Here is a 24,309-nt window from a genome sequence, read left to right on the forward strand (position 1 = left end):
CTTCAGCTTCTGGTACATGAGCGGGAGAGGATACCCCACTGAGATGCGCTTGTCTCCGAGGATCGCGGCTCTCTCCCTGCTTCTTCCCCTCCCCTCCATCGTGTCGCGGTCATAGCAGAAGGACTCAAAGTCTCGGCAGGGCTCATACCCCATGTCCTGCCGCCTGTCAGCACCATCGCCCAGCTCCAGCAGACCATATCACCTTGAAGACGTCTGCAGCCTCCCCGTAGACCTTGCAGCTCACAGTCTTCCGCTGCTTCTCCAGCGTCACCGACTGATTTCTGACCTGCCCGGCACGTCAGCGTCCACCAGCGCCTCCAGCACCAACGTGCCGCATTCTCCAGCTGCAAGGAAGTCTCTGCGTCAATGTCTACCAGCCCCAACCTCTCCAGCTGCGCGTTGGAGCATCCCTGAGCGATGAGGAGGCGGACTGCCACGTGGTACTGGCAGAGCATGCTGAGCTCGAGCTGGCTCAGTCGCTTCTCTTCTACTGGAAACTGTGAGGACGATGCATGAAGCAGAGGAAGGATGAGTTGGGAGAGGAGTTGGCAAGGACAAGAAAGGCAAGCAGGAGCAGGAGAGCAGGAGCTGGACGAGGTGAAGACCTCTGGTTCCTTGAACAGAGAACTGATTCTTCGTCCACCTATGATAAGGAACCACCGTTAGCATACAAGGAATATCAGAAGCAAGTCAGTCAGATCAAGACATTCACAGACCAACAGCAGCAGCAAGTCGAGAGGCAGAAAACGTGGCTGAAAACACGAACCTCTCAAGGATGCGGAAACGGCAGCGAGTGTGGAGGCTGGAGAAGGAGGAGAGCGGCTGCTCCGACGAGTCTGTACGATCAGGACGGAAGAGAGTGTTGCAGAGGCAGGGCATCGCCACACAGCACCAGAGAAATCTGATCTCCATCTCCACGTTCCACTCGTTGCTGCTGGACATCGCCGGTGATCTCTCGAGCAGGTCGATCCGGCGCAACAGGGCGAGGACGAAAGTCTCGTCCTCGACGCAGCTGAGAGCGAAGGAGGAGAGGATGAATACGCAGTCGTTCAGGGGAAGCGCCTCCAAGACGTCCAGCTGTTTGAACCTGTCCATCATCTGCAAGCCCATCTCTGTGGAGAGGAACAGCTGAAGCTGAGCATGAAAGCAGACTACGTCCTTGAGCTCCTGAGCGCTCATCTCCCCAACCTGTTGCTGCAGCCTCTTGATCAGCCTGTAGCTGAAGTTGACACTCCTGTCCCCTGCACAGCCCATCCACCAGAAGATGGTCTGGACGTGCCTTGTTCTCAGCTCAGCCCCGCACCCGTCAATCTTCTCCTTGAGCTTTTCCACAGCAATCATGTCCACCAGGTGCTGCCCGACGCTGAGGCTCCTCATGAGGCACGTGCAAGCGAACACGGGGACGACAACGTCGACCTGCAGTAGCCTGACAAACTCTTCGTCCTTGCAGCGGTTGACAAGAGCAAGGAGGGTCTGAGACAGAACCTCCTTGGGCAGCTCATCCTTCGCCTCCAGGATCCCGCTGCACATGTTCGCGACCATGGAGAGGTCGAGGTTGTCTCCCTTCATCGCCTCCTCGCCCAGCTTCATCAGCGTCACCATCAGCGAGGTCGGGAACCTGCTGCGAGGCCGACCGACTTCAATCCAGATGCTGACAACGTCATTGAAGAGCTGCGCTTGTTGAGATCCGTCCATCTCGTCGAGCTTGGAGGAGCAATGAGCAAGTAGACCGGATTGAAACACGATCTCCTGCAGCCTCCGGCTGTTGTCCATCGGGTTCTGCTGCCCCAGCTTACGCAGGCACAGCGCGATCGTCCCGGCGTCCATCCTCACGAAGCCATCATGTATGCAGAGGAGAGCCTCTAGGAGTCTCATGACCTCAACACGATGGTGGAGGCGCGGGAGGGCGCGGAGGATGCATTCTTCTTCGAACTCCGATGAGATGTAGTTGCGCAGTCGATCCCCTCGGAACAAGAACTTCTTCTTCTCGACGTTCACCTCCCGCACAAGCTTCCACGATGACAGGCGGACCTGCAGGAGGGACCAACCCGACAGCGATAAGATCTGCCTCCTCAACTCGAACCTTCCGTTGAGTCGCAAGCTTGTCTCCTCCGGAGAGAACAACTCGTCCTCCGCCCTCACCACATCCAGCACGACCTTCTTCTCCTCGTTGCTCAACGGCAACAAGAAACCAGCACCCTCGTCCCTCCGACCGACTCGCAGCTCCACTCCAAACTCAGCTGCCGTCTCGCTGATTTCCTTCAGGCATCGGCTGCCCTCCTCGCCATCCGTAAAGTCCTGTAAGAGCATCAGACATTTCTTCCCGGCCATTCTGATCGTCTCCATCGTCTCCTTCTCCCTCTCCCCGAGGGTAGCAGTCGCTTGCGGGCTGATAAGGCCGACCAGACTCGTCAGCATGTAGAATCTCTCCAACGAGGACTTGCCGAGCTTCTTCTCGACAGCGTCCTCGCCAACTTTACCTGCGTCAGACAACAGAGCTTGTCTCAGACGCATCAGCATCGTAGTCAATAGTGCAACTTCGCGCGACTCGGAGTTTGTCTCGCTCCCGTTCTTCTTCCAGACGTCTTCCATGGAATTGTCGTTGTTGCACAAGATAACTTGCGAGAAGAGCAGCATGATGGCCATCTGTGCATGCAGGTAAGGGTTGCTGAGGCTCTCCCTCATCCTTATCCTCCTCTCTTTCTCCTTGACGTCCTCTACATCGAACATGTCGACGTCCTCGCTGTCCTTGGACTTCGCCTTCTCACTCTCAGAACTGGTCTGTTCGTCGAGGAGTGTATCAAGCATCTCGTCGTAGAGCTCCTTGAAGTCCGGCACCAACTGGGTCTGATTGAACATCCCCAGGGCCAGCAACATGCAACTTCTGTCTGCTATCGACAGCTCCTCCCTACCCCTCACCACGCGCTTCACTGCCTGGCCAAGAGCCTCTACAGACGGGATCACTCCGAGAAGGGCGAGGGAGCAGATGATCATGCAGCATGTCTTGGCCGGCACCTCCTCCAGCTTCCCTGCCAACTTGCTGAAGATGCCGACCCACGTTGAGCTCCGAGCTTCCTCTTTTGCATCACCTGAGAGGAGGAGGAGGAGGTAGAAGCGACCAAGGTCTGCTGCCTGCATGCGATCCCGCAGGTCCATGATCAACTTGAGCAGAGAGGACAAGAAGTTCTTCATCTGCAATCCGCCTCGCTGACCCCCCAAGGCGTCTCCTGTTACAGCTGTTGGAAGCTCCTCCTGCTCTCCCTCCAGCAGCAGCTCGGGGAACCTAGCTCGCAAGCACGACTCGAGCTCCTCGCCCGAGGACAAACTGACGTACATGTCCAGCACGACAGCCGGGTCCGAAGAACGAGCAAAGAAGAGAGTCACCTCTCTCAGCATGTCGAGGTATTGCGCATGCAAGGGAGAGTCCCAGCCGAGGGAGTAGGAGGTCCGAGCAAAGAGGAAGAGATGCTGGAACTCCCTTTGAAAATTCGCCTGTTGGAAGTCCGACGACGGTCTCCCCCCTTGCTGAGCCCGGCTCCCTCCCCGTATAGCCGTGGAGTATCGCTCCAGCAGCTGCAGAAACTTGCGAGCGAAGGAGGTCTCTACCTCTTGTTGCACCTTGAGCTGCAAGCGGCTACAGACAAGGACGATCTTCGCCACCTGCTGGGTGTCACATCTGTCCAGCATCCTCGCCACATCCAAGAGGATCGAGGTAGCCAGGCTCTTCCTGTGCTCCCCTCCTATTTCCCCACCACTGCTCTCCAATCCGCTCGACAGGGCCTGGAGGATGCTGATCGCCGTCGATGCAGACAAGTTCCTCCCCAGCGCCCTGGAAGAGAGTGGGATCGCCTCCACTAGCTCCTCGCAGAGCGCGTGCCCTCCGAACGTCAAGCCTGACAGGGTCACCGCAAGCTCACCCGAAGAGTAGGAGGAGACGAACTTGGCTGCTGCGCGGGAGATCTCCTGCTGCATACTCAAGCTGACCTTCAGCTCGAGTTTCTCGATCGCATATGCCAGGTCGGTGATGTCTCGTCCTCCTAGCTGACCCGGGTCGACCATGATCCTCCTCTCCAGCGCAGGGACAAACTTCTCCGCCCTGTCCTGCATGTCCAACCTACACAAGACCCACAAGAGACGAGCAGCGTTCACACTGCTCAATTCCATCTCCCCAACGGGAGCAGAGCCAGAACTTTGAGGCGGAGGGTCATGGAGAGTCTGTGTTGCTGAGAGCAGCAGAGTGTCCATCACCTTGCTGTCGGCATCGCGCCATTCCAGCGAGCAGAGTGCCCAGAGAGCCTGAGTAGCTGCTGGAGGGACCAGCTCCTGCCCCCACTTCGCCAGCTGGGCAGCAAAGTCGTGCAGGATGGCCATGCTGAGAGTGATGTCTCGCTCAGCCAGCAGCAGCAGGACGGCAAGGAGATCCTGAACCTGCAGTGCCTGCACTCTGATCTTTGAGGCGATGAGGCGAATCACTTCGATGTTTCGAGCACAGTCCCTCGCCTTTCCGAAGAGGAGGAGCAACCTTACCATCCGATCCATCCCGATCTCCGTCCTGCCATCGAGGAGGAGGCGCTTCAGCCGATCGCATGCTCGCTCGTTCAGGCTCGAGCTCATGTCGACTTTGATCGCAGCAAGAGCGTCAAGAACCGCCAGGAATTCGAAGTTGTTCATCTGCTTGACAGAGTTCTCCACCTTTTTGATGAGCGACCAGCCGGCAGAGCTGGAGAGACAGGATGACGCACAGCTGAAGGGAGAGAGGGAAGAGAACAACCTCGCAAGCTCAGTGTGCTTCATGGCGAAGACAGATTTGCTCAGGACCTTGACTATGTCCGGCAGGAGGGAGGATGACGGCTCCTTCTTTCCGTCCCAGCCGATCAACGACAACTGATCGAGCATGGAGATCAGCTGGTGAGAAGATATCTTGCTGTCCGAGAGCAAGCTTCTCATCTGGCCCTCCACCAGCTTGTACGTTTCAGGGTATTTCTCTCTGAGCGCTGTCGAGTCGATCTTCTCCACCTTTGAGACTTCAGCAATCTTCCTTACAAGTCTGTCGATCTCATCAAAGTTCAACACCTTCTGCGTGTTTGGCAACATCACGAACGACTCTAGCTGATCCATTGCATGTGCATCACGCAGAATTATGGAGATTGGAATCGCTGGGTCCGCCTGCTGCCACTCCTCTGCTGCTTCCACCCTTGCGGAAGTATCTTGTATTCCAGCATTCGCATTCGCAATCCCCGGGGTCACCAGACCAGGTTGAACAGGTAGATTCCCGTTGGCTTCAAAACTCATAGGTTGATCCCTTCCAGGCTGCCCGACAGACGCTAGATCTTCGATCGCCTTGTTTGCAGGAAAATGTTGGGGAGTATTCGGAATCGCTGAAGTGAAGAGAGCGAAGACAACAGGGGTATGAGCTGCAGGGACCTTGGGGTGCTCTATAAAATTCCTTTCTCCATCCTGAATCCCAGCATCTTGTTTTCCTATCTTGCTATCAGCCTTCGTTGTCGGCTCCCTTCCTATCCTGCCATCAGCCTTAGTTGTGGGCTCCCTTCCTATCCTGCCATCAGCCTTGATGGCCGGCTCCCTTCCTATCCTGCTATCAGCCTTGATGGCCGGCTCCCTTCCTATCCTGCCATCAGCCTTGATGGCCGGCTCCCTTCCTATCCTGCTATCAGCCTTGATCGCCGGCTCCCTTCCTATCCTGCCATCAGCCTTCGTCGCCTGTGCCTCTTGCCCACCAGCCCTTGGCTTCTTGTTCGGCTCTACCTCGCTCTCCTTTGCAGTGTTTTCCCTCTTTCCAAGACCAGTCGATGAAGACCTGATCAGCTCCACCTTGAAACTTCCATAATCTTTCCTGAACATCTCCAGCAGCAGCACAGTCCCTTCTCGTCCCAGCACGCGCTTCTTGATCTCTTCCCGCAGTACTCCCCTGCAATCCAACTCATCGACCCTGAGCACGAGGTCCCCGTTCCTGATCGTCCCTTCGCACCATACAGACCCTCCCTCCTTGATAGATCGAACTTCACAGAAGCCATCTGGACCAGGGTCTGCTGGTTCAAGAACCATACCAACTCCACAGATCCCTTTCGCTCCATTGTTCCTGTCCCCCAATGACGAACTACCCCCGTTGCGCTGCTCTGCCTGTGCAGGTGTTCCCTTGGAATCCTTTTTCACATCAGCACGAGGTGCATCATCCTGCCGAGCTTTTCCTGTGTTTGTCAATTTATCTTCATTCATGCGCTGAGAACCCTTGAACTGCTCTATGTGCTCTTTTGATAGTGTTGCACGTGTGGAGGGAAACGAGGTTTCGGATGGGACTTTCAAAGGCTCGGAGTCCTTCATGTCAGCTATCGCATCTTCTGCTGGGTCGTACTCTTCTTCACTGTTACCTCCAAGGATCTCACCCAGCACATCGACGCCTTCATCAGGATCCGAATTCTTGGGATATGATACAGGCAGGCTTCCAACGTCAGGAGTATCCTTCTTACTGTCAGATGGGTTCCGTCTTGCACTGTTCTGGAAAGCTTTAAGCCATTGTTCTGTCTCTTGGACATCTTGAGATTGGAGGAGAACCTCCTTAGCTCCCTTTCTAAGAGAAATGCTCACATCATCGGTTTTGCAAATCGAGTCGAGCTCTTTCAGGTTCATGGAGAACCGTTCGATCTTTGCAACAGAAGTCTGGCTATCATAGAAGTCGAGGTTGCCATCCTTGTCCAGCTTCAACCACTTCCTCGCCCATCTCTTCAACTTCCCTTCGAACTACAAGGAAATGTAAACAACCACAGCACAATCAAGCGCCGCACGTACCTGAACGCGCAGGAAACCTTCCAGGCCATCCTTGACAACGTCAGAGCCGGAAGCACTGGAGCTTTGCATCGTCCTGTGGACTTCTCCCCTCGCTCTTCCTCTGCTCAGCCTATCATCCCCTCATGGGCTCTTTAGAACCTTCATCATGCCACCCGGCACCTGGCATGGTGAGCTGGAGAAAAGGAAAAAATTCTCTTGAAAAATTAGTCAAAAATCAAGTAGTATCAAAGCTCACTTTTATAAATTAGTAAATGAGAGCCGCCGGGCCGGCGGCGAGACCCGGGCCGGTCCTAGCTCACTGAGGCCGCCGCGCCCCACCGTCCGCACCGTTCAAAGAGCACCGTCACCGTTCAAGTTTCAGAGTTGCTTGGCGCACACTTTGCTTCACGGTCCCCGGGCCCGGGGGCGGACCGGACCGGACCTGAACTCTCCTGTTTGCCCTCGTACTAGGCTGATTTTCAATGTAACTTACCGTCTTCAATGAGAGTCGAGTTGAAAGACACTGTGACAGTCCAGCGGCAAGCCGCAGTCACACTGCGGCCTGAAGAGCCAGGGCCGCACCGGCCGGGCGGGGAGTCCAGTCCGCCGCCACTGTTCCGAGTTCACGGCGACTGCGGCGGCCCGGCGCCGCGGGCCCGGCGAACTTCCGAACTTCGGAAGGCACGGTTTCAGATTCACAGGTGACTGTCAGATCCGATGGGATCGGCCGCACGACTGGACCTTTTAAAACTACTTTTAGAAATTGACCGACAGACCAAGTGCGGTACTAATATTTTAGTTACTTCACGGCGGCCTCTCTCTTTGGAACCTGATCGTTTGGTACCTTCACTACCCCACCCCTCCCCGATTCTTCGTGATGGTCTTAGCCTGATGCACCGGTACCCTTCCACCTACGTGTTGACGTGACTGGTAGAATCGGACTGAGCAGGGGTGGAGTAGGGGATGGGGGTGTACATATCGGTCAAACTTCTTGAGGAGGGGTGGGTGGTAGGATTGAGCATTGTAGGGTGGGCAGGGTGGGGGGCAAAGTACGCAGATGTGATCGGGATTGGGCAACAGATGGAGGGAGATGAGAGGCGAAGGGCGCATGAGAGCGGTAGGATCATCGAGATGGCGACATCATGCACCAGAGACAAACGTTGCAGAGAACAGAGATGTCATGCAGGCTTCCGCCGCTGACTACCTGCGATTCGATTGAACGAGCTGAGCCTTTTTCCTTAAGACCTGTGCCTTGAAAGAGCCTGGAATCGACAAGAGATTGAAGTTTGCTCTTTTAGCAAGAAACCTACACATAGAGTGCGATTTCGCCCTGGGAAGGAAGCTGTAGATTGGAAGGGATGAGCAAGGAGGGGAACGTGACCCTCCCACCTATCGCAGCAGCAAAAGGAAATGGCAAGCCTGGAAGAGGATCGAAGAAGGGGACTGGAGCAATGAGATCCAGGGCCTTGTCGGACGTTTCTGAGACTCAGCCGTTGATTCAGAACAGGTGAGGTGGAACTAAACTGATCTGTGCTGATTCTCACTCTCCTTGCCGCTTTACCCTATCAAGGAAAGAGGCACAGTCAGTGCAGTCACGACTCAAGCCGTATGTCCCTGTTAAACTCAGCTTTGCTCCTCGACCCTCTGGTTTGCACAAGAGTCAGAGCCAAATCTTTCAGGTCCCAGACTTGGATGATGATGAACTCGAGCAACGCAACGGCGCAAGAGGAATTTTGACTCACAGCGTCTCAGTTCCGTCACTCATGAAAAAGTCCCAGTCAACCCTGGGCTTTGCATACGAACATGCAGCAAGCTCCAATGATTTTTCAAAAGACTTGAGGAGAAGGTTATTCAGACAATCGGTAGAAACCTCCTCGATCCAAGTCAAGATATCCAAGATCATTGCCTCGGAAGGGAGAAGTACAGAAAAAAATGAAACTGACAGGTACTGGGAATTCTGTGAAAGCTGTCCGATCATGATGTTGGATGTAGGACTCCTGAGCTTTCTAGAGTACAATGGAAGAGTAAGAAGATCGTGGAGCTGAACAAGTTGATCTCCTCCTGGAATGAGGTCGGGGGTTTCCCCAAAGAGAAAGAAAGAGAGAAGAGGGCGCAAACGCCGTCGATCGGACCAACAAGAACTTCTTCGATAGCTTCTGTGACCTCAACTACTTCACGAGCTCGAAGTCCATTGTCAAAGGACCGGCTTCCGAACACGATGTGGGACCAAGACCGATTGATTCCAGTCATCACCGGCAGACTTTCTCTCTGTCGGACATCAGCACATCATGAGGATTTGGCAGAAGAAAGTTATGGGACGGCGATCAGGATCATTCGAGACTTGCTTGACGATGAAGTCTGTTGTGTTGGTTTATGTCCTGCGCTTCTCACACCTCATTGCTCAGATTCTTGTCAACGATTTGAGCCCTCTAAGCGTCATTGCCTTTTGCAAGGCTCTCCGTAAGCACGAGGTTCATTACTGGACGGATCATCTGGTGCTGCTGGGCGGTGAAACCGTAAGAAGCATCATGATGCTCTGATGCTTGGAGCAGCACAACATTGACATGAAGGCAGGAGCTAGACTTCACCCGTTCTGCCGTTCTGCTTGCTGTCTACCTAGTGCTTCTGCGTGGATATTCCGTGGAGAATGCGTGCGAACCCTTCCTGCAGCCAAGAGTTTGTCATTTCAAGAAAGTCTACGACAGGAATGGTGAATGGTTGGAATGCTACAACATCAAGAACGTTGTTTCCTCTCTCTGTAAGGCTCATCAGGTCGATGGATCTTCCCTTGTTCATCTCAAAGTGACATGTTGCGCAGAGGGAGTTCTTTACTTTAGAAGGCAGCCCGCAGTGGCTGATAGTCGGAGCTGATATTGAGAGTAGTTTTGAGCTCCTGCAAGCATGCCCGAAGATCTACCTGTTCCGTGTCAAGGATTCTCAGCTCCTCGACCTGGCTGAGGTCAAGGAGCATTTCAAGAACCTGCAGGTGGGTTCCAGAGGAGGCAGCAGCGCGTTTGACTTACATCGCTACAACCAGGTGGGAGAAATTATCAGAATCAAGGAAATGAGCATCCAAAGCAAGGACGACAAGTTTCCCTGGCACGATCACTTGCCACATGTGAGGGTTCAAGATGTTGCTTGGAGCGACAAGATTGAGTTGCAGTACATCTTCAAGGATGCTCACTTGAGTACGACGAGCCAGGTTCTGCAGATTGAAAGCAGACGCTCCAAGGAGACGTGCGCTATCGGATATGTCTTGATCACGGATCATGGTTTCAGTGTTGAAGAAGTTGTTTGCTGGCTCTACAACACCCGGCCATCTTCGGTGACATGCTTGTTCCTTCTTCTCGTCGGGTTCTCACACCCTCAATAGGTTGCAAAAAGTGACATCCTCTTCTTGGAATCCGTATTCTTCAAACACAAGCTTGAGCAGGAAAACATGACGAATTTACAGCAAAATAAATAATTGCACAGTCGAAGACCTACATTAGCAGCGAATTTGAGGTTACAGAAAGAATGTATATACACATGAATCTACATGAAGTTCTGTTCTTATCCCTCTGCCTGCAATCGATTCATTTCTTTGCTGAGCGTACAAATCCACAACGTGATGTAGACCCACTCGTATAGAAACACCTACCCCAAACCATCACCATCACTCAAGCTTCTCTCATCGAGTTACCGTCGGAAATCCTTCCCGGAGCAGGGCGGAGTGACGAATGGAAGTGAATTGACGGAGAGTGAGGTCATATCTCCTGTCAAAAGACTCCTCATGCGTCTTGGTTGGATCAAAGCTCTCTATCAAGACCTAGAGCTCAGGCATCAAAGAAGCGATGAATATTCTAGGAGCGGATTTACGGATAGCTTGTCTCGTGAATGTCTTTCATCGATGAGGATTCCTCGGATGTAGGACCAGGTCTCCATGGGCTCAGCCTCGAGCTTCTCAGGCTGTTCTTCGAATTGTTTCAGCAGGATGAGAACTGCTTTCCAAACCTGCAGGGAGGTATCAGGTGTCAGATGCCTCTGTTATCAATAGGATGCACCTTGATAGTCTCTGGGGGAGGGCTGGGAATGTGCACGCAAGACCGCAATCGACGCTTGTTGTATTGATGGTTGAAAGTTTCATCCTCCATGGCGCGCTTGAGTTGTACGAGGTCCTCAACCTTGGCTGAATACAACTCTGAGACTGTGTTCACCTGTAGCTCCATGAGAAAAAGCTACAGAGAGCAGATCTAACTGAGGAAAAGTCAAACATTACAAAGTATCTCCTTCGAAGGATTTCTTCTTTGAAATAGCCGAACATCTGCACAAAAAGTCAACATGCAAAGCAGCAAGAGCTGGATAGCCTCACATTCTGCCCTCTTTCTGCCAAAGAAGAAATCAATGGAGCATCCAATTCCTCGAAGATGATCTAGCACTTGAGTTCAGCTCTCTTTCCGGCAGATGTCAACTGAATCCTGTCCCTCACCTCGTCATAATCCGCAAGTGTTTCAACAGGCACTCCTTTCGTTACTTCCAACATTCTCTTCGCGTAGTGCACAGGACCATGACAGCTCTCAAGGTCATACCCTAGCCCTTCATGCATTGCATACGCTTTTCCAAGAAATTTCGCTATCGATCTTAGAAAGTCGATTTTCCATTTCACATTCAAGTCTGGCACCGGTGAGTCGATTTGTAGAGAATCCACAGCGACGAATGCGCAGAGCGTTCCTTGCTGGTTGAAGACTGGCACTGCAATGTATGTGCAGCTCCTCTTGTCTCCGTCCTCCTCCGTCTTGTTGAAGCGATGCAGCTGACTGGATGACTCGGGGCCGAAGATAACCAGCGGTTTGCTCTTCTTCTCGTTCACAAAGTGAGAATATGTGATCGAGCTCCTTGGCAGCATCTCACCGACGAGAAAGCTGTTTGCACTCGATGCGGCTACATACAAGAACTTCTCCTCACTTGCCCTGTCCAGCCTTCTTTCACTCTTTCCCAACTTCAGTTTCTCATTGAGGACAGGCGTCTGATGCATTCGCTCAGCCAGGTAGGCACATTTGATTTGCAAGACGCAGGCAATCATCTCAGGAACGAGCTGCAGGATCTTCTGCAAGTGAGAGTCATCGAGTTGATCTTGCCCCTCAATCTCCGAGATGTTTGCAAACCTTGAGAACTGAAGCATCAGGTGCGCGTGAACCAACGCCTCGTGCGAAGCTTGGTATGCTGCATTCTCAGCGTCTTCAAGATGCAAACTTTGCTTGCCATCATCATTTATGCCCAATTTGATCTGAGCGATGGCATGCTCTGCAGCATCATGCCAGTCAAGCACCAAACTTCTCTCAGCTTCAAGCGATTTGTCCATGGCATGAAGCTTGGACTTGAAAGCAAGCTCGCCGAAGTTCATCTTTTCGAGTTTATTGCCTGTCTCCTTGAGGGTCTTGGCAAGTCTTTCGTTGCTTTGGATAATGAGTCTGCTCTCCGTGTCCTGCGACTTCACTTGGATCCTGAGGTCCTCAAGCTCCGTCTGCAGGGCCTTGTTCAAGTTCCTCTCCTTGTCGAGGTCCTCTCTTGCTATCTTGAGGTTCTCGCTGGTGATTTCAAGCTCTTCTTCCAGCCTCTCAATCTTTTCGTTGAGCTCGACTGTGTTTCCGTCCATCATCTCTATAGTCTCTTGCGCTGTACTCAACTCTGCCAACTGCATCTCCAGCTTGTCGTGCAGGCACAGTCGCAGCATCTCCTGCACGATGAGGAAGAGAGGATAGGCATCGGTCTTAGCTCGCGGTTGAACGTGCGATATCCACTCGAAGAACAACTTGGCGTCCTCTTTCTTCTTCTCCCAGGCTTCTCGCAGGCCGTTGAGCGATTCTTCGTGCTCTTGCGCATTGAGGAAATCGCAGTAGTAGAAGCGCAAGTAGTCTGCAGGGCCCTCCTGGTTCTGCTGATCTTTGGGGAGGGAGACATCGAAGTGTTTCATGCGGAGGGGAAGAGAGGGAGGACATCCGCTCTCCTCCTCCCCCTCCTCCTCCGGCATGAAGTAGCGCCGCATGCCGGGCTCACTCTGCCTGGCAGACCTGGTTGAGGATGTTAATGCTAAAACAACAAAAATAAGATTAATTTATGTATTTGGGCTTATTATTGGGAAATAATCTTAAAGTCATATCTAATGGTAAAATCTGTTTTTAATGTTATTTTTGTTTTAATATTAATAAACATCTGCTGACCCCACCTCTCCTTCCCGGCTCTTGTCCTTCAACGGAATTTTCACCCCTGCTTTTCCCTTTTATCTCAGTACAAAAGTACCTACCCTTGGATATCAGATTCTCAGGGCTTTACCCTCTACCCCTACAACTGTCACAACCCTACCCCCCTTCGGCACCTCCTCGTTGCCCGTGGATTCCTACCCCATGCACGAACTACTACCCCTTGACCTGTCCACCGGTGCAAACATCCCCACCCTTTGATGCAACTATCACTCTTTAAGTACCCCTACCTATTCACCTACAGAAAAATTGTCGTATAGACCCCCTACGAAGAGTTTTTCCTGACCACCCCTACCTATCTTCTCAACACCACAACAATCCACACCCCGGGATGAAAGTACCCCTACCCTTTTCCTCCATAAAACCACCGACCCCTGCTACTCCCTGTACAAAAAAATGGTTGCCCATCGCGGCATGTGCGCGCTCTTTTCCCCTGTTTAAGAGCCTCCTCCTCCTCCTCCTCCTTTCACTTCTCTCCCCTGCATCCTATCCATCTCCTTCTTTTCCCCATTCCCCGATCCCTTTCCTCATCTTCTCTTTATATTCGTCATTATTGAATCATCCACGGGCACAACTTTGTTCGTGTGTAGCTTGCTGGCTTCAACTCATCCGATTCTCTAATCAGAGTCGGGTGTAATTCTCCAGCACAGTAGACACTTTCTGCGGTGAAGGTCCAAAAGCTCCTTAAGATCGTTCTTCCCTGCTTACATCTGGAAAATGCCGCACCCAATTGCAGAAACTGGGACTTGCAGGAATTGTGGGAAACGTGCTTTGTTGTATCTCTGTCTTGGGGGGAAAGGTTGTGAAACACAGCTTTGTAGAATTTGCTTGGATGCAGGCTTTGGCTCTTTGGCGCAAATCAATGCCAATCAGGTTCCTACCGGGAGCAAGACTACGTCGTTCCTCCACGAACCAGAGAACTTTCACCCGATGCTGGCGGATGAGATTGCTTGTGGGGAGGCACTCCAGATGATCCCGCTGGAGATGTTAAAGAATGGAGTTCCTCTCAGTCTCAATGGGAACCGATTGACCTCTGCGATGCTGAAATGCGAAGGACAAGAGCAGATCTGTCGAAAGAGAAGTGCAGCTGTCTGCGATGGGTATGTACAGTTTGGGATCCCTCTCTCTTCTCAGTCTCACATGCTGGATGCAACATCGTTTCAAGTTAGCAAGAAGCAGAGACTTTACTCGCAGTTTGCAGACATGCATTGAAGCTGATGCCAGTCTTTTATCCTTTCTATATTTTTTTGTACTGTGGGTTTCCTGTGATCCATGGATCTTCCGAGGTGTAATGGAAAGTAGTATTGTTTGTTACATTTCTTGATGTTGGAAAGTCGTTCTTTTTGTTGCCTGCTTGCATACATGTTCCATGTTTGTTCGCCAGCCCGTGTACCCCTACCAACATCACACAGGATTCTGGAAATAAAATACTTCAGAAGACCTCAAGGAAACCTGAATGTCCTTCTCAACATCATCTGCATCTCCACCATCATTCATCACTATCACCTCCGTCATCTACATAGTCCATGATATCATTATCTAGATCATTGTCATCTTAATATTCATGCTATCATCCGCTCATCATCATGATGATAGTCGTCTGTATCATCTCTATCTCCCCCATGATCACCATCACCTTCTTCGTTATCATCATCTCAATCATCATCACCATCTCAATCATCATCTTCTCGATCTGCTTGCATATTGTTTTGGCCCCGATTGCTTGCCCACCCTACCCCTAATATCGGAATACCCCCTACCCACCTATTCTTTTCGTATACAGACAGAAGTAGGGGACATATCACCACCCCACCCTTGTGAATTGCCAATCCAGCATGGCGAGGGCCTGTTTCATGGTAGCGGTGCTGCTCCTGGAAGTGATGGGAGGAGGAGAAGCAGAAGCACGGTTGGCATCAACCATAATGCAGACAGGAACAACTGCAGGAGCAGGAGCAGGAGCAGGAGGAGGAGGAGAAGGAGGAGCAGGAGCAGGAGCAGGAGCAGGAGCAGGAGCAGAAAGAGCAGGAGCAGAAAGAGCAGGACGAGGCAGGCTTAGAATCTTGAGGATGAGGGGAGGATGTCCGAATGGTGTGATCCCTACTCAGCAGGAGGAGGAGGCAGCGAGTCCTCTGAGGGCAAAGGTCCTCGAGCTAGAGAAGGAACGGGACAGGATAGAGGAAGAGATCAAATCCCATGCGGACCTGATGGAGCAATTGGGTGCCCCGGCGCATGTGTCGGGAGAGTTCTGGGAGAGACACACTCCCTTGATAGATGCAGAAGGGTATCCGCGGTCGGACATACCGATCATGGAGGTGAAGGAGAGTTGCATGCTGAACTTGCTCCTTATGGTGGTGCAGGTGATGGAAGCGAGAGGCAAGATGGCGAAGTTGAAGCTAGATCACAAGGTATGCATACTCTATGCTGCTCTCCCTCGTCGACTCAGATGCATGCCTGCAGGAGATCTGTGAAAAGCTCGAAAAAGCCCTGGAGGAATACATAGCATCATAGGCGACAGCTGGCCTTCCATCTCCTGTGATGGTGCTAATGTTGATTCGTGTATCTTATTCATTTTGCTACATAGTTGAGGCAATTGAAGGAAAAAATTTGTTCGAGCAGCGGTGCTCGATCAAATACCCTGGTCCTTTTTCCTCCCATTCCTGCATCGACAACCGAACAGTTAGAGGACGAGAACGAGAGAAGAAGGAGAGGTTGAAGAATCGTAGATGCACGAGTGGCATGCAGGTGAGGGTACGAGTCAATAAGGAGAGAACCAGAGAGTGGAAGGAGAAGAGGGGAAGGGAGAGAGCAAAGAGAGGTGGAGAGGAGAGAGGAGAGTGGGGAAGGGAGAGAGGCAGTATGGAGGAGGAAAGAAGAGACGAGGAGAGATAGAGGGGAAACAAGGGTGAAAGGGAGGTCCACCTGCTTCGTCAAGCAGACAGACTCGAATTTCTCATGGGCTGCGAATTTGGACGCTCCTCTCCAAGTCTCAAGGATCGGATCGTGGGCCACCACCACCTGGCATCGGAGGTCAGCGACAGCAGGAGCGGGTAGGTGAACGCATCACGTTCAAATTTGCCCCTGCAGGAAGCAGGCAACGGATCTCGTACTCGATCCTCTCCTTGAAACCCGGAAACAGCGACCCCCCTCCACAGATGTACACGTTCTCCGCCATCCTCATCCTGTTGCTCGTCAACCTCCGCCTCCTCCCTCCCTCCTCCGCCTCCATCACACACCTCTGGTCCATGTTGTAGCGATTCAGCACGTTGTTGATCAGCTCTGACATCGAGTGTTGCGTCAAAACCCCTGCCATCTCCACCTCCTCTTCTTACCAGCCATGCCACAGTGCTCCAGCCCGATGATGGAGGGCTGGAAGAGAATCTCTGGGACTTGGATGAGCTCGGTGGAGAGAGCAAGCTGAAAGTCTCGCGCGGTTGGGATGTAGACGTTGGTGCTGGGCTCGTTCTCCTGGTGGAACTTTCCCGGTGTGATTGAGGAGCCAAAAGAGGGAGAAGCGAGGTGCGAGGAGGGAGAAAGTAAGAGGCAGGAAGGGGGGGGAGAAGGAGGAAAGAGGAGCGGGGAGGTGGGAGCGAGAGAGGGGGGAGGAAGTATTCTCTGTACCTGTGACACTGGGATATGGAGAGGATCGAGCTCTAAGATCTGCGCATCCAGCTCTGTGACAGAAGATTCAGAGGGTCGCCCGATCGTACAGATAGCAAGTACCGGCCAGAGTAGCATCAACCTCCTCCTCGCTGCTGTCAGATACTGCTTCCCTTGAAATCTGGAGCAGAGGTATGAGAGATAGGAGCAGAAAGGTGTTGAAGCGATCGGGCACGGGAGTTGAGCAGAGCAGGGGAAGAAGGGAATAAAACGCAACCCGTTCACCTGTCTGTACACGTTCCAATCATCGTCATCATCTCCAAAGTCAGATCCGTCATCTGCGTACACACAGAGGCTGAGGGAATTGGCCGCATGCTAGAACAGTCCTACCGGCGCATCCGTCTGCATTCTTCTTCTTTGCGTCTTCCGATCCCGCAAGGGTGGAGATAATCGCCTTCATCCTCTCGTTTGAGGCCTCTGACCTCCTGTCGTTCACCATGGCCTGCATCCAGGGTGTGAGGGAGGGAATGGGGAGAAGAGGAATATGGTAGGAGAAAAGTAGTGTTGTCCCGGCCGGGGGGCGGGGGGGGGGGGTGGCGGGGGCGAGATGGAACTGAAAACAGGCAGGAAGGGAAGGGAGAGGATCAGAGCAAGGGACACAGCAAGGACTGACACAGGAGGATGAGAAGAAGTGGACAAAACCATTTGTCACCTTCTTCTTCTGCCTCTGCTGATACTTTTGAAACAAGTTTGCGTGCTAGATTGCCGTTCAAGTCATCATTCACCACCAGCCTTGAAGGCAGTTCTCACCCTCTGTTTCGCTCCAGTCAACCACTTCTGAGGATCGAGCTTGCGCTCCTCCTCCTCCTCCTGACGTTTCCTCTGCTTCTCTGCTCACTGGTTCATTAAAACAGCAAGCAGAAGTAGCAGAAGACCTTCAGCTTGCTCCGTCTTTCGTTTCTGTAGTACGGAGAGGCAAGAAGGGGAGAGGGAGGGAGAATCGCTCAGACGTTTTAACGGTACAGGAACCGTTTCTCACCTTCTCTGCCAGACGAGCTTGCTGCAGTCCAGCCATCATCTTCTGCTTCCTCTTCTTCTCTCTCTGAACGACCGTCAGCACGACAGACAGACAGCAGGAGCCGAGAGACGTCTTCGGCGCTCAACTTGTCGTCCGGCACGTTGAGCAGAGGGAAGCTCTCCTGAGCAAGGATCGGGATTAGGAAGAAACAAGTCGATGTGCGCAGGCCTCACCTCCTTGTCCTCTTCCGGTTCAGCTTTCAGGAACTCTTCAACCACAGGATCGTCTGAGGCATCAAACTTCATCGACGCCGGAGCAGCTTCCCCGCCCTCTCTCGCCTCACCCGCAGGAACATCGAACCCCTTCGCCTTGTGCTTTGCTCGGATATCGTTCAGCTGCCTTGACAGATTCCTGCCTCCTCATTCACTATCCTCTCCTCCTCCCCCGTTCACGAGCTTCACCCCAAGAACTTGGAGACGGAGGCAGGTTTTGTCGGCTCCGAGATGCCGAAGGCTGCGATCTTCTCGCCCACTTCATCGATCTAGTCAGGAAGCCAAATGACGGAAGCGAGAGGAGAGAGGGAAGGGACAAACATTGAGAGGGAAAGGAGGAGAGAATGGAAAGAGAATCAAGAGAGGAGGATAGGCCGGAAGCAAAGGGACACGGAGGGGAAGAACAAATAATCAGGAGGTCAGAGGAGGTGATGAAGATGATGCGGCAAAGAATCAGGTGGGGCAGGGACGGTCAATCACCGGCTGCAAGTTCTTTCCCCTTAAGTCCTTTCATCTGGTTCTTCACCGCAAAATTAGCCATCATCATCACAGTATCCAACTAAGAATCCTCTCGAAACCGTATCCTCCTGTTCTCAAACCTATATCCTTCCTACGAAACCTCCCGCCCCACACCCACCCTTACTCCTCCTCCTCCTCCTTATCATCATCATCTCCGCAATGACAACATGAACAACCTGGAGATCCAAGAGAGCCTTGATATTCTGGGCAAGCTGGAGGATTGTTTCTCAGCTGTCAGCTCATCGTATCATCTTCCTCTCACCACGCGCAGCTTCTCCTGCCTCTTCTGTGAAGCCATCTCCCGCAATCTCTTGGCCTGCTCCTCTCGCTGCCATGAGAGCATCAGAAGAAACATCAATGAGAGGTGGAATGCTCCTCGACCTGTCGCTTCCTCCGCTGAATCTCCTCTTCAGTCTGCACCGGAACTTCCTGCATTCTACTTTCACCTTCAAGTAAACTTGGACGAGGGGCGGGGAGGGCGGGGGCATTGGGGAAGAGCTGAGGGAGGGACGGAGAAGGATGAGGAGGGAAAGGGTTGGATAGCCAAGCAAACGACAAGGAAAGGGAGGAGCAGGAATAGAATCGTGAGGGGCAGGAGAAGCAGGACACGACCTTCTCAGTGTAGGGCAGCTGAAACCTAACAATTCTGCGAGGAGACGAGTGAGCCAACATACAAATTTTCAACCCTCATCGACTTCTTCTGCAGGCTCTCGAGAGACTCGTATTCCCGCAACTTCTCCATATAATCCTCCTGCAGTCTCAGTCAAACTCGGACGTTGGGGACAGAAGGACGAGATGGTGACCTGGGCGACGAAGCAAAACTTCTCCTTGATCAACTGGACGCGGTGGGCAGTGATTGCAGGTTTGTGCTGTGGATGTCTGAGGAGGAGGAGCTGCTGGAGAGTGTTGGAGCAGGAGAAGCCTCCCAACGCCATCCTGTACGATGACTGATGGATAACAAGCAAAGATCAGGCACAAGGAAAAGCGACAAAGAGGAGCAAAGGGTAAGAAAAGGAGGTCAAACGTTCAGTCACCTTGAATCCTACTGCCCCGTCATAGATCGGGATGACGTTGGAACTTGAGTGCCCAACGCGAATTATGAGCCCATGAGACGCTTTCCCGCCCCACTAGAGGAAACAATCGATCAGGAGTTTGAGTCCCGGCATGAGAAAATGCTCACAGTCTCCTGGGGAGTGTAGGAAGCTGGGGAGTTGAGCATCGAGTCGTAGGCAAACAGCGCGTCTACACCGTAGGCGACCTGATCAACTGGTGAGCAAGTGACAGCAGATGCACACGATAAACTCGTCATATCACCTTCGGTGCTCCGTAGCACTCAAAGAGAATCTCGGAGAATCTCGAGCGGCAGTAGTTGGGATTGCACAGTGCTGTGGGATGGGTTCAAACAGGGGGGAACTTGAACAAGTTTGGATAGCGAAGAAGAAGAAGGAAAAGACGAGAGGAGAAGAAAGAAAACGAGATGTAGGAGACGAGATCTAAGGACGAGACGGAAGGAGAGAAGCAGAGAAGATGAAACAGAAAGGACCTTCGGTGACAAGAACTGGATGGTAGAGCTTCTCCGTGTGGATCCCCATCCTGTACAGCGTGTAGTCCAAGATTGTTTCCATGCTCTCGAAGTGCTGAACAACATCCTGCAAAAACTTTCAACATTCGGATTCGCGAGAAATTCTGCCGCCTCTACCTTCTCAAACGGCGACCTCACCATCGTCTTTGAGATGTCCCTACACAAGAGCTGGTCGCCTGGCGTCCACGTTTAGTCAGGATGCTGCGCACTCTCGAAGGATCACGAGAGCGCACCTGCTAGTGTGACGAGGTCCCCCTTCCCATCCTTCGCCTTCCCTACGAGTGAACGGAGCACAACGCAGGGGTCCTTTTCGCCCGCCCAGCCGGCTCTGCTCCTCGCATCATTCTGCAAGGGGAGGGGGGAGGGTATACAAACAAGGAAAACGGACCTGGTTGAGTGGGATCCTACATCGATCACAAGAGGCTTGGAGGGAGGCCATTTGCTCCCATCATACTCTAGAGGACGAGGCTCGGGCAGGCTGAGCGATGGTGAGGACTGAGAACTAAAGGTCAGGAACTTACTTTGATGTTGAAGGTTCCGGCGGGAACTCAATCACATCCTCATCATCCTGCAATCAAGATTGCATCAGTGATGATCAAGCTAGTATCTAAATGCTAGTATCTACAACTAGTGCTGCCAATCCGAAGCGACGTCACCAACCCCTTTCACTTCCTTTTTCCTTCTTGTCCAAATCCTCTTCGGGCAGTGCTACGTCCCAAAGATCTCAACGATTTGACCATCAACGAATGTTTTCAATGTCAAAGGCCTACTCCGGAGGAATTTCAAACCAAGGCACCACCTCTACTCCAACAGTATCAGCTCAAACTCTTCATCGTATCCTCATACCGATGTAGGTGTTGAAGAACAACAGCTCCTTCTACCCATAGCAACATCTCAGTTGCAAGATTCTCTTTCCACGATGCAAAATTGGTTCCTACTCGCCATTCTTGTCCTCATCCTCCTGAACTCCTTCTCTCCCCGCTCCTCCTCTGCGTTCCTCCAGTAAATCCTCACCTTCGGCATTTTCCGCCGCTCAAACTTAGGAACTTCGAGCTCACAGAAGTATGATCGAAACTTTGGTGTGCTAAGTTTTTCCACACATTTTCATAAAATTTCAAATTTATTCAAATGTTTCGTTGAAATTTGATATCGGAGTTCAAGCCCGAAAATGCAATTTGCTCCACCCCACCCTGGTAGAACAATATACCATCGTGGAATTGATCAACTATACCCACCAAAGTTCAATGAAAAGTACCGGTGATCTGAGACTTTATGAAACGTAGTACCCCTACCCTACACTCTTACATCTTCGAATACAGATTGCTTCCCCACCCCCACCCCTTGCTTTTTAACCACCCCTTGGTGCAGACATCGTGAAAATCACCCGTAGTAAAGTCAAAAGGACTGTACCCCTACCTACACCCTTGCCGGCGTGTATGGAATACCCCTTCATTTGAAGGCAAATTTGTGAGAAATGAACGGGTGGGAGGGATTGTGCAGACCCGTTCTGCTCTACGTACCCCCACCCAACAATTCGTAAGGTGACCCTAACCTCCCACCCCACCCCCATGATAGACACCTCTCAACAACAACAGGAGGAGACTTCAAGGAGGAGACATATAAGGCCTGCTAGCTACATACTTCCCCTTCTTCTCTTTCGCTGCTTGGTTCCTGCCTCTCTCCTCCCCCTCCCACTGATTCGATTGCTCAGACGCTTCTTCTCTCCCTTCTTCTTCGTCCAGGCTCTCCTTCTTTCAGTTTTCTAGCCCTGCATTCAACTTTGCTGTCATCCCATGAAAAGTTGCCGGACATTTTGAAGTTCGAACAGTCTGGTCGGTAGTTTCCGCTAATCACAGCTTTCGAAGCACTGAAGCAAATACTGGATCATTAACAAAATGAGATCAACATATTCATTGCTCTACATCTCTTTGTTTTCTCAATTTCTCAACTCCTCTGCATGGCTTGTACCTGCAACTTTCTCGCAATGCATCAGGTCCGTTGGAAAACCCCAGCACAGAGGAGCTTGTGGGATGACAAGGAACGTTGTGGTTTCTTTGAAGATGAATCAGGGCGAAGACAGCAAGGCTAAAGATGTCGTTCTTGGTCCAGGACTGTTTGCTCCTGATATTCAATTGGGGCCCAATGCTGACGATTTTGTGCCTGAAGAGAAGATCATCTCAAGGATACAGATGTCAAACTTGTTCTCTTTCTTTGACACAGATTCAAATCAGAAGATTGACCTCGATGAGCTTGTTTTGCTTTCTGGTGCAATCGGCAAAGAATGGTCTAAAGAAAAGGCTTTGCAAGCTCTCTGGGAGATTGATGAAAACAAGGATGGGTTTGTAACCTTCGAAGAGTTCTACCGTTGGTACTTGGCCGGGAATAAGAAGGTTCTCGAAGAAATGCCAGTGCCCCAGAAGGTCTCAGCCTTTCTGCAGAATAGCAGATATTCCAAGGCAGACGTGGAGAAACTTTTCCAGTTAGCGGATGAGAACTCTAACGACAGAATTGAGCACGCCGAATTTCTGGAGCTCATGTCAACCTTGGGACACAACATGACCTCTGAGAAAGGCACTGAAGTGATTGCGAGATTGTCTACAGTGTCAGGAGGGTCAGAGCCCTCTGTCACGTTCCCAGAGCTGTATGCCTGGATCTCGGCTGGGTATGACGTGGCTACTGCCCAAGTTCAGACCTCCATTCTTCTTGAACCGTCGGAGAAAGATAAGAAGCGTGTTTTTGTCCGAGGATTCCCATGGAGGGCGAAGGAAGGGACGGCTCTGAAATACTTCTCGAGATGCGGTGAGGTACAGGAAGTGCAAATGATCAACTGGTCACGTGACGGGACCCCGAGTGGAAGATGCATCGTGACCTTCAAGGATGAAGAGAGTGTCGAGAAAGCGATTGCCTTGCATCGTAACAGAATGGGGAAAAGATGGCTGGAGGTGTACCGAGTCAATGAGGGAGATAAGGAGGAGATTCATAAAGTCGACAAATCTCTTCACGGGGCATTGATTGGAATCAAAGGTAAGGTTGTGCAAGAAATGCAGCAGGAGAGCGGAGCTCGAATCTTCTTTGAAACCGAACCAGAGGATGTCATGATTATCAAGGGCCGTGAGTTTGAGCGAGTCAAGGCGTGGGCCATGGCTAAGGCAGTCATCGACGACAACACAATGGAGGAACATCCTGTTGATATCTCACTCCATGGCAAGCTGATCGGAGCCAAAGGCAAGCTCAAGAAGATTATGGAGGAACAAAGTGGGGCACACATTGTTTACCGGCAAGAGCCAAAGCCAAGATGCTGCATTTGCGGATCGTTCGAGGCCCGCCAGAGAGCCTGGCAGCTTGTGCAGGGGAAGATGTGGGAATTCCAGCAGGCGAACGAACAGAGGTTCCCTCTTGATCGCAAGTACCATGGCACTTTGATTGGCAAAGGAAGTGTTGTTGTACGCGCAATCGAAGATGAAACTGGCGCGAGGATCCGGTTTTCTAGCGGAAAGCAATACAACTCTCGTGAAGAAAAGGGTTATGAGGGTGAGAAGGAAGGCGCTGAGGTATGTTTTGCTGTTCTCACCTACAAGATCTCAGTCGTCGTTCTACAGAACTTGGATAGTGGGTGTATGGTTGTGAGGGGAACTCCAAAGCAGTGCGAGAATGCCTGGAAGTATGCACAGGTACCACTAGCTAGCACACTTAGATAGTGTGAATGAGGTTTTTCAGATCTTCTTGAAGGAGATGCCTCTGCTGTTGAGCGAGCTTCGAGATGAAGACATTGCACTCGGAGCACTCAGATCCCTTCCTCTTTCTCCAGATCAGGTCAGTTTGCGCTGCTGTCATTTGCGGTGCCATAACTGCATTTATCAAGGTGTGGCAAGCTGCGGTCGAGGAAGCAACCAAGAAGGCCAGACAGTCTGTGGGAGTGCATGATGAGAAGAGCCAAGTAAGCCCCGATCGTGTGCATACTGTCATTCTAGTGACATGTTTGGCTTCACAGGGCAGCAATGCGGAGGAAAGTATTCTTTTACTCTAAACTAACAGATTAGGCGTTGTATCCTTGAATGTTGAAACTGAGACTTTTGTGTCCGTCCGTATGGGCCCTCATGTTGGCCTCTTGCTGGGCTCTGATATCATGGACTTGAATCTTGCGCTAGCAAGCTGCTGCGCGAGTCTTCGTCGGGATCAGCGTGTCTGCCAGCCGCCAGGAAGGCATGCTGGACCTTGTAGTCAGGCCTTTCGATCTCACAGTAAACTAGTCTAACAGGCCGCCGCGTTCGGCCTGTCCTACTATTTTTTATATTG

At 51.9% G+C, this 24,309-nt stretch overlaps 6 protein-coding genes across 6 annotated transcripts in view; 3 read left to right on the forward strand and 3 right to left on the reverse strand.

Moving 5' to 3' along the window:
* The window catches only part of GUITHDRAFT_138988 (hypothetical protein), a gene marked incomplete at both ends in the record, with an annotated part of 8,099 nt that extends 1,223 nt beyond the window's left edge, over nucleotides 1-6,876 (reverse strand). The window contains 6 exons of the mRNA XM_005832337.1: nucleotides 35-156; nucleotides 203-286; nucleotides 375-487; nucleotides 606-643; nucleotides 767-6,759; nucleotides 6,808-6,876. Of these exons, the coding sequence (XP_005832394.1) occupies nucleotides 35-156; nucleotides 203-286; nucleotides 375-487; nucleotides 606-643; nucleotides 767-6,759; nucleotides 6,808-6,876 (6,419 nt within the window). The remainder of the gene's footprint in view (nucleotides 1-34; nucleotides 157-202; nucleotides 287-374; nucleotides 488-605; nucleotides 644-766; nucleotides 6,760-6,807) is intronic.
* Nucleotides 6,877-8,144: 1,268 nt separating this feature from the next.
* GUITHDRAFT_138989 (hypothetical protein) lies at nucleotides 8,145-10,159 on the forward strand (the record flags this gene model as incomplete). The annotated part of the gene is made up of 7 exons (XM_005832338.1): nucleotides 8,145-8,293; nucleotides 8,357-8,731; nucleotides 8,779-9,142; nucleotides 9,192-9,302; nucleotides 9,361-9,558; nucleotides 9,605-9,772; nucleotides 9,824-10,159. 7 exons carry the CDS (start codon nucleotides 8,145-8,147, stop codon nucleotides 10,157-10,159), a joined length of 1,701 nt encoding a protein of 566 aa, XP_005832395.1.
* A 179-nt stretch (nucleotides 10,160-10,338) lies between these two features.
* On the reverse strand, nucleotides 10,339-12,811 carry GUITHDRAFT_108683 (hypothetical protein; the record flags this gene model as incomplete). The annotated part of the gene is made up of 7 exons (XM_005832339.1): nucleotides 10,339-10,422; nucleotides 10,469-10,594; nucleotides 10,645-10,779; nucleotides 10,830-10,982; nucleotides 11,045-11,089; nucleotides 11,138-11,197; nucleotides 11,255-12,811. 7 exons carry the CDS (start codon nucleotides 12,809-12,811, stop codon nucleotides 10,339-10,341), a joined length of 2,160 nt encoding a protein of 719 aa, XP_005832396.1.
* A 2,280-nt stretch (nucleotides 12,812-15,091) lies between these two features.
* Nucleotides 15,092-15,533, forward strand: GUITHDRAFT_108684 (hypothetical protein; the record flags this gene model as incomplete). The annotated part of the gene is made up of 4 exons (XM_005832340.1): nucleotides 15,092-15,242; nucleotides 15,297-15,337; nucleotides 15,383-15,430; nucleotides 15,483-15,533. The coding sequence occupies 4 exons, from the start codon at nucleotides 15,092-15,094 to the stop codon at nucleotides 15,531-15,533; spliced, it is 291 nt and encodes a 96-aa protein (XP_005832397.1).
* Nucleotides 15,534-15,598: 65 nt separating this feature from the next.
* GUITHDRAFT_138992 (hypothetical protein) lies at nucleotides 15,599-21,036 on the reverse strand (the record flags this gene model as incomplete). The annotated part of the gene is made up of 30 exons (XM_005832341.1): nucleotides 15,599-15,682; nucleotides 15,945-16,040; nucleotides 16,090-16,204; nucleotides 16,259-16,301; nucleotides 16,355-16,499; nucleotides 16,644-16,696; nucleotides 16,746-16,803; nucleotides 16,908-16,960; nucleotides 17,013-17,124; nucleotides 17,335-17,379; nucleotides 17,433-17,512; nucleotides 17,558-17,582; nucleotides 17,662-17,724; nucleotides 17,874-18,051; nucleotides 18,102-18,181; nucleotides 18,608-18,643; nucleotides 18,694-18,759; nucleotides 18,813-18,860; nucleotides 19,044-19,077; nucleotides 19,106-19,182; nucleotides 19,235-19,378; nucleotides 19,466-19,558; nucleotides 19,612-19,689; nucleotides 19,746-19,816; nucleotides 19,975-20,080; nucleotides 20,131-20,189; nucleotides 20,247-20,341; nucleotides 20,402-20,491; nucleotides 20,535-20,581; nucleotides 21,028-21,036. The coding sequence occupies 30 exons, from the start codon at nucleotides 21,034-21,036 to the stop codon at nucleotides 15,599-15,601; spliced, it is 2,283 nt and encodes a 760-aa protein (XP_005832398.1).
* Nucleotides 21,037-22,043: 1,007 nt separating this feature from the next.
* Nucleotides 22,044-24,040, forward strand: GUITHDRAFT_108686 (hypothetical protein; the record flags this gene model as incomplete). The annotated part of the gene is made up of 5 exons (XM_005832342.1): nucleotides 22,044-23,564; nucleotides 23,613-23,684; nucleotides 23,731-23,826; nucleotides 23,876-23,950; nucleotides 24,005-24,040. The coding sequence occupies 5 exons, from the start codon at nucleotides 22,044-22,046 to the stop codon at nucleotides 24,038-24,040; spliced, it is 1,800 nt and encodes a 599-aa protein (XP_005832399.1).
* Nucleotides 24,041-24,309: the final 269 nt, after the last annotated feature.

This window comes from Guillardia theta, assembly GCF_000315625.1.
Source record: "Guillardia theta CCMP2712 unplaced genomic scaffold GUITHscaffold_35, whole genome shotgun sequence".
Lineage (NCBI taxonomy): Eukaryota > Cryptophyceae > Pyrenomonadales > Geminigeraceae > Guillardia > Guillardia theta.